The sequence below is a fragment of the Pygoscelis adeliae genome, unplaced genomic scaffold (genome assembly GCF_000699105.1).
Source record: "Pygoscelis adeliae isolate BGI_AS28 unplaced genomic scaffold, ASM69910v1 Scaffold14, whole genome shotgun sequence".
In the NCBI taxonomy this organism is placed as follows: Eukaryota; Metazoa; Chordata; class Aves; order Sphenisciformes; family Spheniscidae; genus Pygoscelis; species Pygoscelis adeliae.
Genome location: NW_008825109.1, coordinates 3,130,875 through 3,146,335, shown reverse-complemented (window position 1 = coordinate 3,146,335; position 15,461 = coordinate 3,130,875). Strand labels below are relative to the sequence as shown.

Genomic DNA, 15,461 nt, shown 5'->3' with positions numbered 1-15,461 from the left:
GGAGGGCAGGGCTTTTACTGCACAAAGGACACAAATCCTTATTAAAATTGGTTTCACTGCTCACAAAAAAACATTTTTCCTAACTGAGCATTTGGCGATCAAACTGATTTCACGTATAGTTGTGAGCCAGTCAAAACCATGCATTTGGCAAATATATTAGTGATTGTGAAAATATTGTCTGACTCCTTCCTAAAGCTATTTGTGGAGAAATTTCCATTACCTAGTATATTCGATAGTCCGTATAAATTTGCATCTGATCCTTTGCGTCTCACTGTCTTCACGCTTAAACTTTAGGACAGCCTAGGTGGTGACAGGAGAGCAGTAGCGCTTACACTCTTCTCTGGTGGCTCTTTTTTCATTACTTTGAAGTAGGTTATTATTCAGAACAACAGTGTATTTTTAGAAACAGTTTCGTATAATATAAATGTAAAACTGTTCAATACACTTGGTTTGATGCAAAGAGTCATAACGCCAACAAAACTGTGATTAAGTGTTTGCCCTCAAAAATCACGTGAAACTTTGCAGGAAAGAAATCTAGCAGGAAACATCTATTGGAGTGGAAGAAGTGGTGCTGCTGTGCTAAAGCGTGATGGCATACCTTATCAATCAGGGGAGTTATTTTCAAAGTATGGATGTGTTACACTTGCAGAATAACAGCTACATGAACAAAAGCATTTCTATCTTGCATTACAGTCATACAGTGGACTTATAAACTTTGATTTTTCTAAAGGAAAATATGTTCTCTTTTCTCCAATGCATCTTTTTTATTTTTCAATGCATGAATTTGGGGTCTGATTCTGCCACATTGTGAATGCTCTCAAACTATATGTAGTCTTTGGGATTTATTTTTTTCAGTTTTTTTACAGCAATGAAGTCTTAAACTATTCAGGAAAGATCTAAAATCTCATTTATTCTTAAAACATTCTCATGTAATTAATAGTTGACAATTACTTTCAGTAGTAGTTGCAATTCTGTTCCTCAAAAGGAAAGGCTAAAGGCATTAGATGTGCGGCCTCCATCTTTGTAGTTCATTCTTCTTTCTTTCTTTGCAACTTGGATGGAACATACAATGTAACACTCTGGAATGCAATGCTATGGGGAAATGCTATAACAATATTAGTTCACAATATTTTCCACTGTTTGTATTGCATTAAAGCACCTCTGTCCCAATCACTAGCAGAGCTCACAGGTGTTACGACACTTATATTGCATTCAGAGTGGCTAATGGCTGGTCTTCCCAGTGTTACTTAATTTACTACTTTTAAAGTCTCTGGCAAAGCTAACAGAGGGTGCTACCAGTACCTGCCTGAAGACCAGGCGTGACTTTTATTGCCAGTAAGAGCTAAGCTTGATGATTTTATTTTGGAAATTTTATACGTACAATGGTAATATTTGAATTAATGAGGTTTTGTTTCATAGTACTTCAATTTATTTTTTCTTCGGTTCCCCAGAAAAACCGTAAGTAGAGCTAAGCCTAGTACATAATATCTTGATATTGGTTATGGGGAATTCACAGAATCATGGGATAGCTTAGACAGAATCATGGGATAATTTAGATTGGAAGGGATCTCTGGAGGATGATTAGTGACCTTCTCTCACCAGCTAGAGAAGGTTTCTCAGGGCCTTGTCCAATCAAGTTTCGAGTATCTCGAAAAGTGGAATTTCTAGTATATCTGTGGACAACCTGTACCAGTGTTTGATCACGCCTTCACAGTGGAAATTTTTTCCATACATCTAATTGGAATTTCCCGCATTCCAACTAGTGTCTGTTGCCTCTCATCCTGTCACCGTGCTCAAAGAAGAGTCTTGCTCCATCTTTGCGATACCCCATTAGGTAACCCAAGACTGCAATAAAATCTCCCCTTAGCCTTCTCTTCTTAAGGTTGAACCAGTCCAGCACTCTCAGCCTGCACTCATGTAGCAAGCATGTAAGCCCCTGACCATTTTCGTGGTCCTCCCTTGGCCTTGCTCCAGAATAGCAATGTCATTATTGTATGGGGGAGCCCAAAACTGGACACAGTATTCCAGATGTGATCTCACAAGTGCCAAATGGGACTGTAGGGTTTGGTCCTTTCAGAAGAACTAATATGTAATGAACATGTTCTCGCAATGCAAAACGTTTCGTGTCTGACTCTTCATATAAGATTTATACTGGTGAGATGTCATTGTTTTTAAAGGAGTCATTTTTGATTGACCTCAGTATAAATGAGAGGAAAATCACTCCCTTTACAACTTGCCTTAGTCAAAAGATCAGATTCTTGACTTTTGCAAGGAGAGGTCAGTTTGAATAGCAATAAAGAATAAACTTGTTATTTGACAACTGAGTTACTGATCTGGCCTACAAGGTAAAGAATAAGAAATGAGGTTGTTATTCAAACAGTTAGGTGTCAGCAAGTCTTACCATGTAAAAAAAGAGGATTGAGTGTGCACTGCATAGTAAACACTACTCAATTTTAACACGTAAGATTTCATCTTTGATTTCTTCTTCCAGTCTAGATTATGTAAATTTTACCTATAACTATACCATGGAAATTGTATTTATGTATTGTGTATTCCTTTGATTATCAACTAGTCTCCAGTTTTGCTTTGACAGTATAGGGGCCACTGGAAAAGTTAAGACATGTTGAATTACCTACAAATAAATGTGTCTTTTCTACGTTTCAGCTTCTCCAGTTGGTAACGGATATATCAAGCCACCCGTCCCACCTGTTTCTGGTACACAGAGAGAAAAAGGACCTCCAGCCATGTTGCCTATCAACGTTGACCCAGACAGTAAACCAGGCGAATATGTCCTGAAGAGCTTGTTTGTTAACTTTACTACTCAGGCTGAACGCAAGATTCGCATCATCATGGCAGAACCTCTTGTGAGTAAAAAGAAACTCTAAGTATATATGTACTTTACTTTGTAAATTTATTTTTTAATCAGGCTTGCTTGCTATGCAATGCAGAATATTTTGCTTGTAATCTGCGTTGGAGTTTGACAGTGTTTCCCAAACTGTAAGATACGCTACTATGGCAATTAGGTTGTGGGAGAGGACAGAGGTATGCAAGATATGCCAAAGGGGTGACATGAAGAGGAATGAATATTTTATTTCTGTTTGCAGTATGGGCATGTGTTAATGTGATTGAGAGGCAGAAGGGGTGTCAGCCAACATAGATTTCACAGCTGGGAGAGTGGTCACTTGAGTCAAAATAGATTAGAAAATGCTGAAATACGATAAAACCAGTATTTCTGAACATTACCGGTTTTCATATAAAACATGAAAAAGAATAGCACTGCTGGTTTTTATTTTAGTTCTGACAGTATTAGGTTTCATAATCTAACAAAGTGCTATAGCACCTATTTTCCAGATATGAAAAAGCATGCAGCATTTGAAAAAGGAGCTACATTACAAGGTCTTGCACAGTCAGTGAGAGAGCCATTGTTATTTATATTTTAGGAAAATTTAACATGCAAGTATGTCTGTTGCAAATTGTCTTATGTAACTGAACTTCTGGGAGTCTGGTGTTTTAACTTGAGACTACATTTTACATACATTCTTGTTCTTTTGATTAGGGAAGAATAGTTCTGTAACCTGTATTTTAGTTCTGACAAGGTAAAAATAAAAAAATAAAAACAACCAGGAACCTGTATTTCTAAGCTGTAAGGGAATTTCTATAAAATCTTATAACATTTTTGTTATAAATCACAGTATAGAATATTTAGTTCAGTTCCCCATTTTCAGGTCTGGGTATTCTGAACAGTAAAATTAAGATTGTCTTAATTCTGATGGCATCTGTCTAGCTTTATGTCTTGATTTAGATTCAGAAGCATTTGATGCTTGGAAAGTTTTTCCAGACTTTCCTCTGAAACATTAGGTAGATGCAAGATGACAGAAATATCTTACATAATTTAGAAAAAACACAAAAAAAGGTAACAGGAAGGAGTACTTTGATAAAGATCCAGTTTCTTCTTCCTTCATGAGTCCCCTCCAAATTGCAAAAAGTAGAATAAAGTGACAGTCAGAGTGTAGGTCCTTTAAAAAAAAAATGCCAGCAGCTATTTATTACCATCCAGTTTTCATGTGACGCACAGTGAACATCTTTAAAATTTTAAGACAAAATGTGTTGTAAAATTACTTGACAAGAACAGGGAAACAACAAAAAGACCAGGACTGAGAACATAATTTCCTTGCAGCACCTCTGTTACTCTTAAACACTAACCTCTGCATTTCCTGTAATATTTCAGACATAGATATGAACCAGTGACCCTGATTTATTCCCATTTCACCTTGTGTTAAGATGATTTTGAGTTGCTGTGTGTTGATATATTATTTTTGTCACTTTGTGAAACGATGAACATCTGAATGTTGATTTTATCTTATTCCAGAGGTTGTTCAGTGAAATTTTATTTGGTAAATTCAACATAGAATGTAAAAATATGACAAGAGACTGGAATGTCACCTTCTTGTTGTCAACATTTTCAGAATGGATTTCTTACAGGGGTCTAACCGTGAGACACTAACAATAATTCAATGACATACTCACATCTTATTAATACTGATAGGACTTACAACTCATGGCATGCTACTATTTGAGGGTGACCATGACAAATGTGTAAGCAGGTTTTTGTAGACAGTCAAAATGATCTTGAAATAATTGGGTTGTAATGAAAGAAGTGACAAGAGAAAATGGCAAAAATTATTCTGGAAAAATGGCTAAGAATTTAAGTCCACCCTTTTTGTGGGGTAGCTTTTGGATGTTTAGCAGCTTTGTTCCCACATTTCTACTCTACTGACTAGAATTGTGACCAGGAAGTCCCAGGGATTTGCGAGACAAAGATTATAAATTGGTGGTGCAGAGCCACCCTTTGGCCTTTTTTCACAATAGGTAGTCAAATGGTGAGCTCTTTGAAGATTCTGTTCTAATTAAACTCAAATGTACTTCAAAGAAAATCAAACTTGCAAAGTGCTCTAACACTGAGATGTTTCTAGTTTGGATTCTCTAAGTCATTACAAGATATGACAGTTTAACTTTATAATGAGTGATGAATACTTAAGATATCTTTTAGAGAAGCTAAAATCATCTGTTTATAATAGAACTGCTTTTTCCTCTCTTTTATCACAAAGTCTAGCTCAGATTGAAGCTCTGAAGTTACTATGGGATTAAATTAAAGACTTACTGATGTATTTTTTACCTAGATATTTCTTTTCATACACACATTTTGCCTGGTTATCCTTTCTGATTATCATTACTGTTGTTTTTATGACTTCTTCTCTCAGTTTCTTTGGGTTTCATATGCCTGTTTGATATAGCCATCTCTTTCTTTTGTGATGTACACAGAGCCCAGCTGTAAATTACAGTGTTCTGACAACTATAGTGGAAAACGAGGTTTGTGTCCTGCCATGAGTTACAGATGCCAGCAAGGCACGAAAAGTTTTTGCTATTTTCTAGGGCAGCAGTGAAGGGCACGCCACCCACCGCCTCCTGCAGCCCCATGAAATCTCGGCTGGGATAACAAGATTCCAGCAGCAGAGAAAGCAGAGGGCAATGTCACCTACTCCTCCTGCTGCCTTGGCTGTCAACTGAGTATGATCTGACATTTTGGGTGCTGGATCTGGCAGCGATCATCATAAAAAACACACTCCCCAGTTAATATGTTTTCTAGGCATGAGTCTCATGTCGACTATCCACTGCTAAGTCATTAACAAGTTAGAATGGAAACCTTTTGTTTCCAGATGTGATTTTTTTTTTTACTTTGTCTGGAGAATATTTCCTTTGGAATTTCAGGTCTATTTTTTCACCTTTTTAGGGTCTGTGAAATATAACAAAAATTTCAATAATTACATTAAATTCACAATTATGTGACTAATTTTTAATGATTAAACTACTCTACCCAGATTGTCAAGTTATATTAATCCAAATTAAAGGTATTTGATGGCAGAATTAATTAAAAGGGATTTTCCAGTTTATAAAATTAAATTCACATAAATGAAATGTAAATAATTTCTTCTTGATGACCTTTAATAATTTCCTGCTTCTTTTCTGTAAATAATTGTTCTCCTTTATAATGAATATTAAGAATTTTTCCTGCAGACCTTTTTTCACAGCTGATTGCATTCATATTTACAATTTTATCAGTTTATATTGTAAATCTTCCTTGCATTGCTTCACTTACAAACACAATTTGATATTTTCTTACTGCTGATTTTTTTCAAGCAGTGGTGACCTTAAAATGAAGCTAGAATGAGGAAGCCAGGGAAACATTTTTGGCAATTCAACTGATAAAATGTGTTTACGTATCTTAACACTGTAAGGAAAAAACCCAGAAAATAGTTTCCTTTTTAGGACTGTTGATAATCACTTAGGGTAATAATTAATCCTGTGCATACTGATCAGGCTAATCTTTAAATATGGCTTTCAGCAGTACTTACACACAGCTGTAGACATTGATAAAACATAGTAAGCTGCAGGCATTGACAGTGGTTAATGGTTAATTTAGCTGTTGGTAAACTTTCATTATGCTTTTCTCCTGCAAGCATCTTCTTTTACTGAGCTTGTCTAAATTCAGGATCTCTCTGAATACTGAACTCAAGAACAGAATTTACTCATTGTAGGACTAGGTCTATAAGCATATTCATGTATTCTGCCTATAACTTTCTCCTTTTATTAGGTAGGTTTTGTCTCACCATTGGAAAAAACCTGAAAGCAGTGATGTGGTTGATACTAGTGTATTTATTACTTTAGAAGCTCAAAGACATTAAAATATAGATCTATTTCAAATCAGGGCTGGTGATAACAGCCAAGCAGGTGGTTAGGAAGACTCTGAAAGGGCCAGAATAATGCAAGTTTGTTCTTGCAAAGCCTGACTAACCAACATGTATAGAGGCACTGCTGTCTGGTTAGCTTTAATCTAGGCTTCACTTTCTCTAGGCATTGCAGAAGAAATATGCTAAGGACAGACTTGGAAGAAAAGGAAATAGAAGGTTTTTTGGTTTTTGAGGACTGGGCTGTGATAACTAGTAAGATTTATGTAGGCTATAATAATACCAAGCAGTTTTATCACACAGCTGTAATGTAGAATTTTCTGTTTTACATGGACTAAAATTCCAGCTGCATCACATGAGGAATGAATCCTTTATTCCCAACTATAATGAGACACATTAGCATTACACACTTTTTACATTTGAAGTCCTCATGAATAGTTTGGCATACACAGGGCCTTCGGGCCCCGGTTTATTCACAGTGCACAGACAGGAGTTACTATCAGGAACAAGTAATTTCATGGAAAAGAGGAAAGGCAAACTGCCTTGCTCTCTTCTAACTATCCACTCAGTATGTATATGCGCAGATAAGTTGAAAAGAAGACAATTTTATTTGAATAACTTTATGCAAGTATATATTGAAAATGCTGTTCTTTTTTTCCCCATACAGAAAGTCTCCTCCTTAGGACCTTCCTCTATAAATGCTACCAACATGCCAGATTCCCATTGTCATCTGTCCCTATCCACCGCTGTGTCACTCAAGGATTATGTCACTCATCATTAATATAATTCTTTTATTCCACTAGTGTTTGTGGTAGTCAAAATTCTGTAAAGCATGTGGGTGTTCCATCCCAACCCTAAGGAGCTCATAGTTCATAATATCATAACTCTGTATCTAACATATCATAACTCTTTACCTCTACTGTACTCTTTATTTAGTATTTAAACGATATAACTAAATATTAGTAGATTAGTTCTTTTAGATCCAGTTGTGACAAATAATATGTAGGACATTAAGAATAATTATCTGTTCTTTCAATAATTGTCTCTGAAGTACTTAAGATGCTTTTTTGTGAAATTCTGCCTCACTTTATTATACTGTGCTGAGGACTGTCCTCTCACCTCTTCATAAGAAAGTGAAAGCATCTACACACCATCTTACTTCAACTATGTGGTATGTAACCTGAATATACTATCCTTTTATTGTATGGAACCCTACGGATCTGTTACAGTGGATGCATTAAGTGTCTTGTTGAATGGGTGGGCCTATGTCTGTCAGTCATAGGGCAGTCTGGAGGACTGAGGACAGTCACTCTCCTCAGGAGAAGGCCCATCTATTACAGCAAGTGTCAGCTCAGCAAAGTTTCTTTCCTACAGGTCATTGACTGGATCCCAGGTCAATTTTTTAGACTAACAGTTTGTCTCAGTATTTTATTCAACTCCCAGCCATATCTAAGGATTAAGTTTGATTTCTGTGTGGATTGTCCCCTTGGTTCTGTTTCTTTTTACTCAGACTTTCCAGCAGCTAACTTCTCTGTTTCAAGAAATCAGTTAAGCAGATCAGCCATCACTCTTCCCTCCTTCACGAATAGACTTTTGTTGGAACTTCACTGGCTCTCTAAGTATAGTCCAGTCCACAAACTGAGAACTGCCAGTGATAATGAAACCCAAGCTGGGCCAGATCAGCTTGTTCTTTCCCCCAGCAGAAAGAGAGGCAGCTAAGCCTGGAAGATAACATCCGTGAAATAAGCAAGCTCTATTCACATACTCAAAGGATGTGAAGGCAGAAAAATATAGGAAAAATCAAGCTTCTGTACTGAAGATGGAGAGCATCAAATATAGCAATGACATCTCCAATGGCATAAAGAGCCTTCACTTCCCCTTCCACTTGTCACCTCAGAAATAATATCCCCCTCTAGTTATCTCAGTACGTATCGCAGGCTGAGACCTGTAGCAGAAGCCAAGCACTGAACAGTATAGAGCAGTAGTCCTTCTAGGGTGGCTAATCTTGAACCTCAGGACAGTTATCTTCCTGAAAGACCTAGAAAGGTTTGTGTGATTGAAGCAGTGGCCACAGATCAGATATCTTCTATATAGTTCAGGGGGACATACCGTAAAATTGAAACACAGGAGTTGAGGGAAAGAATAGGAAAGACAGTTGGAAAAAGAGTTAGAGGAAGAGACAAATGTAGGGTTTCAGAAGTAAGCATGGGGAGCGCAGGATGATGGAGACAGGATGCAGGCTGGGTCAGATTCCAGTTTCCATATGAGATAGAGGGAAAAAGTTACGCTATTTTAGCAACCAGGATGGAAAAGGACACGTTTTTGCATAGCCATTGGTATAGGCATTTGCAGCTGGATACAGGTCCATAAAAACACTCATACATTTCAGAGCCAGGCAATGTCAACAGGAGCTTTCTCAGTGATCTCGGGATTTCCATAGCTGGGCGTGTGGGCAGAATGCTGTTTGAGGCTTCAGATCTCATTCTGACAGCAAAACTCTCCAGGATGCTCACTGTCCCTGGGCCTCACTACTGTATGGATATAGTTGGAGGATAGTCAATGGTGCGTATGATGGTTCAAATCGCTAAGAGGATTTAACATTGGAAGACAGAGATTGAATCCAAGGTCACCAAGGCTGTCACGTGTTGGCCGATCCTTGCAAATGTAGCAGGGAACCTACCACATGCCTCTAATCACAGTTTTGTGCCATTTAAGGATATTTGTTATTACCACTATCCAGAAAATGAAAGTCATACTACAGTCATCTCAGGCGAGCCTTATCACTGGTCTGTCATCATGAAGGACAGAAAGAAAATCAAGTATCTACTTTGGTAGCATTCTTGCCAGATAAGTAGCAATTAATTAAAGAGATACCTTTCCATATTTTCACAACAGCTTCATCTTTTGCATGCTTTCAGACTTCATGTCTGAAGTCGATGAGGTACTGCTTCATCAGGATTGCTGTATGTTTTTAAGTTTAAATTTATGTGCTCTTTTCTGGGCCCGAGTCTGGCATGGTACAGTTTACCCGTAAGACAGCTTGAATTATGCCATATTTGACCCTGCATATCTGCTGCCATGACAAATATGAGAAAAACTTAAATACTTCACGGAGCTACCTTCCCAGTTTGGAAATCCACCGAATAAGGTCTTGTTTCCTTAGCTGGGCATGTACTACAGGTGGAAGCTATGGCTTTTATGACCATCGTACATGTAGCAGAACAACAGTGAAGGCTGATGTTAGCTCTCCAAGGGCACGCTGGCATTCTCCTTGAAAGTCTGTCAGATCTGTACCAGTAACCGGCAGGAAAAGGCTTCAGATCAAGTCACCTGGGGACACGTCTTTTATGGTACAGCTACAGCCTTTGCGATAAATACATAGCCAAGAAAGCCCAAAAGAAAGGAAGTTTAAAGAAAACTAACTACTGACAGTCATCAGAATTTCTTGAGTTCATTTTAAAAATATACCTTTCCTCATCTATTGGTCTGTTCTTTGAAAATAGACACATAGTTGATGACAGTATGTAGCTACCTGACGTTAAAGCAGCAGTGGCTGTGAGACAGCAAACGGTTGCCAGGGTCAGCAGCTGTCATTTATGACCCCCGGCTGTCTGAGGGTTAAGTGAAACTTGTTTACAGAGCTCTCAGGTGTGCCTGGAGCAGCCCTGCAACTGCAACTCTAAATTTATTCAAATCAACGGATAAGGGTTTCCTATAGCTTTGACTTAATTAGGTCCCATTACTCTGAATGGGTAACCAGCGGTCAGGGCCCTGAGTTTCACCCACTCCTGCCCACAGCCCAGGACACCATTCCAGGTGCTGGGGCTGTCAGTCCCTGCCACAGCAACACAGCAGCAGCAGGACTGGTCTCTAGCTCCCCACAGCCCTGCCCAGCCATGGGCCCTGCCAAGCCAGGCCCACCCGTGGGTCTACATCCTGCCCCTGCTCCTGGCTGGGGCGGTGGGACAGGCCCTGGCTGCCAGGCCCTGCCCTGTTGTCCCTATGGGGAGCCCCGGCTGCTGCGGCTGGCCCTTCTGGACCCTGACACCAGCAAAGTCATGTAAGCACTTCAGCAGCTCACCTTGCCGTAACTGAAGCAAGTCCTGTTTAGTGCTTCCCATGGAGGTTAAGATGCTGGGGAAGAGTGGGATCATGGGCAGTTCTGTATCAGAAGCAACGGCGAGTCTCTCTGTCTCATGCAGCCATGTCGGTAGCTGGTAGGACATCTGTCCTGCCTGGTCGTAGGGTGTTCTGGATGTGTGCATCCAGACAGGCATTCTCCATTTTACTCTGCGGTACCCTTTAGCAGAGGTCTGTTGCCAATCCTGTATTTTCATTCCCAAGGCTCGCAAATGTGGGAAACTTGCACACACTTCCCAACCTCCCTGTTTTTATAGCATTTTACCAGTTCTATATAAATGTACTAAAAGAAGGAACCTCATCCACTGCTTGGAATATGGAGGTCCCCTAAATCCTTGTAGCATTGCTCTCACCATGGCCAGGAGGTTTGACTGAAGGTGAGGACAGCGCTCTTGTAATAACTCAGAGAACGTGGTAAGGTCAAGAGGGAAGCTGCACATCCCCCACTCTGTGCCGGAAAAAACAAACTTCCTGCATTTGTCTACCGTGTCCTTCTTGCACAGAAGAAATAACTTTGCTCATCATAATTCAGTTGGTGTAAAACTCTTTGCATATAGGATTGAAATGTCAGTTAACTTCTCTGTTTAGGAAACAAAGATGTACCAAATGACCAGGGTACATCAAGGTCAGGGAAGAGCATCCTCTCATCCTCTTCACCAGCTCTCAGAAGTAATGTCAGAGGTGGAAAGGAGGGAACAGTACTGTTCAAGTTGTATATTTTTTACTGTAGTGACTTTGTCTCCTAAATCTATTTAATTTACCACTGGATCCTTCAGTATTTCTATTTCACAGAAGTCTGCTGTCACAAAAACCTTCTCTTCATAGAAGTGATTATTATATGCATACCCCTGAATTATTTTTTTTTTATATACATGTGTTGGCTGATGAAGAGTGCCTAGCTGAACCACCTTGGTAAACAACTGAAACAGGGCTTTGAATAGCAGTTTCATGCAAAGGTCTTAACGTGGATGTAGAAGTCCAGATCTCCATAGTCTGTTGTTCTTAGAATGCTAAAAATAAGTTACATACAAATCACTGTATCAAAAGCTTTTTCAGAGCATCATGTTTATTCCAGTCCCACAGGCTCATAGATAAAAGATCTTGGACTCTCATACTGCTTCTCATGACACCACGCTTGACTCAAGCCTTATATAAAGTATCATTAATTATTAGAGGATGACTCCAGAAAGCCTTGTTCCTGGCTTCATGTTGAGAGCGAGGTGGAAGCAGTGTTTTTATGGAGTGTGTCTTGCTCTGGGTGTCTGTATTTTGAGCATGTTCTTGTTCCTATTATGGAGAAACATTTTTATGAAAATGCATTGTAATGGATCTCAGCACAAACAATAGAAGTCTGTATTTACTTCAATAGTTTTTGAGAAGTAAATCCTATATATCTTACTCACCTTGAAGAAAATGCATCACATAAGCAAAAAACCCTGTCTTTTTTGTGTCTTGCTGCAGTCAGGCTTTACAATGTAATAACTATATTGTTTTCCAACTCTGCAACAGTTTATTACTGCTGCTTCTTATAACAGGCCTTTCTCATTTCATTAACACTGGTTTAGTTAGTTTAATAATGCCTGCCTTAAAATGGTTTAGGGTTTTTTTGAATATTCAAATTTACAGTCAAATACCAGTTTAGTTGATAACTCTTTTAGGAGTGTAAATCACTGAATCTGTAATAACTGATTGTAGACATAGAAATTGGGAATATCGATAGTGTCAAACTTAACCCATGTAAATCATAAGTTGGATTTGGGACTACTAATAAACTCAATCCTGTACATAAAATTCAGTGAGCACTGTCTTAGTTAATCCATTATATTAACTTTATAGCCCTTCCCCACGCTGTACATCATGGTCCTTCATGAATTTTCATCATAAGTAAGGATGCCACTAAAACTTAATATATACCCTGCCCCAGCAAATTAGGTTCCAATTAACAAAATTTTACCTTCTTACATTGGAATTTTTTAAGTCAGAATCAGTCAGTCTACTAACACAGGTCTATGATGGAATTAGGGTGTCAACATTGTGTCCACACTTTGTTTCTAGATGCTCTTTTTAAATTTATCAACCTTACAGGTTATAAAATTCACCTCTTTTTCTGTACAATTTTTTTTTTATGTAATTAAAATCCGGGAAAACCAAGGAAAGTATTATGATACTAGCCCGGACCTTACAACTTGCATGTGTTCAGAGGATTTTGATGTGTTCATTGAGTTACAATTTTAAAAAGGCATTCCTATTAACACAAAACTCTGAAAATAAACGGCCAATAAAATTTCCTTTCTCACTTGTGCTAGAATCTATCTCAAATTTCAGTAAAGTCATCATTAGTACTCTTTTCAACTTTTTACAAAAGCACGTATTTAAAATATATCTTTCGGAACTGGTCCACTGGTAGCCGTCAGCTTATTTGGGCTTAAAATACCTTAGTAAAAGGAATTTTTTCACTTCCTACCTACAAGAAAGCACCTTACTTCGCAATGGAAAAGTATTAGAGGAGATAGAAATGCTGAGCACAGTAGGTTTTTCGTTTGGGTTTTTTCTTGCAGTTGCCAGTATATCTGTACCAGCACTTAACCTTTCTTTAAAGTTTGTAACCAGTTATTATCAACACTGAATTGAGGGCATGTCTGGGAATTTTTTTACTGGTCAGGTAAGAATGTCAGAGTCCTTGAGCTGTTTGCTCAAGGTAAGTGAAAGAAAGAAAACTTTCATGTTTGTTTTTTGTGAGTTTTTTTTCTGAAGTTCCATGTTATTTTGGGAAAGTTGCAGTGCTAATTTTTGCACTGTGCGTCTAATAGCTTGGAAAGCAATCTCTAATTCAGTGGGTTTGCTTCTCTCTTCATTCTGCTTGGAATTTACTGCACTTCTGTGTAGTATTAGTACTGAAAATTAATTTGCTATTTCTTTGGCTTGTTTCGCCATTTTTTCTGATACATCAGTTACTTCAAATTAAACATTGTCATGGCCAAAATTTCTGAGTGTCCACATTTTAATTTTGTTGGTAGACAGCATAGGTAAAAGATGCCTTTTGCAGAGAATGTGATAATCAGACAAAAATTAGCCTGTAATACCTGATGTGATGACATAAGCTATCACTGAGTCAGAACAATACATGATGTGGATGCCACAGAGGCGAGACTCAGAGCCAGTGAGTGAAAACCTGTACTTGAAGCTGATCTGATGTTTTCTTACACAGTTTTGTATTCAGCAGTACAGTAGTACTGGGCACATCCTTTTCCATGCGAACAAAACAGAAGAGCTGTTACAAAGAAAAGAGCAATTGCATGAAGAAAGAATAGACCGAGTAATACTGAGCCTGTCCTCTAAACATGCACCTTTCATTATTTTTATGCAGTAACTGTAATGACAAGTAGGTTTTTGACCTGAGTTTGCTAAAATAAAAATTCATGGGAGATGTAGAATATTTTTACGTATATTTCATAGCCACTTGAAATATGCTTTTTTTCTCCATATGAAATACCACGTTAGTGGTATTAGCAATTAGCTAATTAGTGGTAAAGCAATTAGCATTGCTTTTTTACTTGATTTTCAGAAGTTACATGAAGTTCATCATTTTTGGAGTCTCTAATTTTGTCATATGCAGAGTTCTGGTGTTTTCTTGAAGCTGTATTATCATATCTTTTTTATTATGTTTGCGTTTAGAACTTCCTTTTGGTGTATGCTTAGAATTTCAAAGGTTAATAAAGGAAATCCCCATTTCTGTTTATTTTGCTGTGTACCATGGTCACTGACACAGTCTCATAAAGGAGGTATCTAGCAGCTAATTGATGCTGAGCAGAGCAACAAGATAAATCAAAGATTCTGTTGTCATCCACTGAACTGGCAATTTATATTTTTATGCATGAGGACCTGCTGACTTGCAAAGAACGGTTGTGAAAACAGGACACTAATTGCCTGTTTCATAGAAGTTCCAGGTGGGAGACATTTGGGAGACTATCAGAGTAAACAGATTTTGCTTTTGAGTCAAAAAGCTTGGCTCTCTTAATTGCTTAGGTATAAATTAACTAGGCTTCCTGGGGTGGTGGTGGGAATTCCCAAATAGTAAAAAGGTAAATAAGAGGTGAAAATTATTTCCCAAGAAGTTCAGAACTATTTTCAGTGCAACAGCTTTTTTTATGGGACCACAGACTGTTCTATCCATTTTTCTAGGGCAAAACAGAAGTAAATGCTTGCGAGTTCAGCTGCATGAACCTGCTCAGTGCAGGATCAGCATAGATCCGTTCTGGGAGGGAGGAGGCAGGAGCACACAGCCGAAATGGAGGCAGGGACCAGACAGACAAACTGTCCCCTTCAGAGGCAACTAGCTGGTAAGTCAGCTGCATCTGAAGGGTAGGTGCTTCTCTGTGGAATAGTTTCACATGCCCAGCCTTCAGAAGCAAATTGGCATCACGATGTTTTCTCCTAGATGATACAGATCATGGTTTACACGCCACATAAGTGCAAGATAGACAGTGATACGTTTTCTGATCTTTGTATGTACAAAATAACCAATGGCAAAATTAAACATTTGGCATGTTTGATCAAGCTGTTTTTGGAGCACAG

General features: G+C 38.3%; 1 protein-coding gene across 1 annotated transcript in view; it reads left to right on the top strand.

The window, feature by feature from the left end:
* The window catches only part of FRY (furry homolog (Drosophila)), a 153,591-nt gene that overhangs the window by 2,687 nt on the left and 135,443 nt on the right, over positions 1–15,461 (top strand). The window contains exon 2 of the mRNA XM_009327862.1: positions 2,665–2,864. Within this exon, the coding sequence (XP_009326137.1) occupies positions 2,665–2,864 (200 nt within the window). The remainder of the gene's footprint in view (positions 1–2,664; positions 2,865–15,461) is intronic.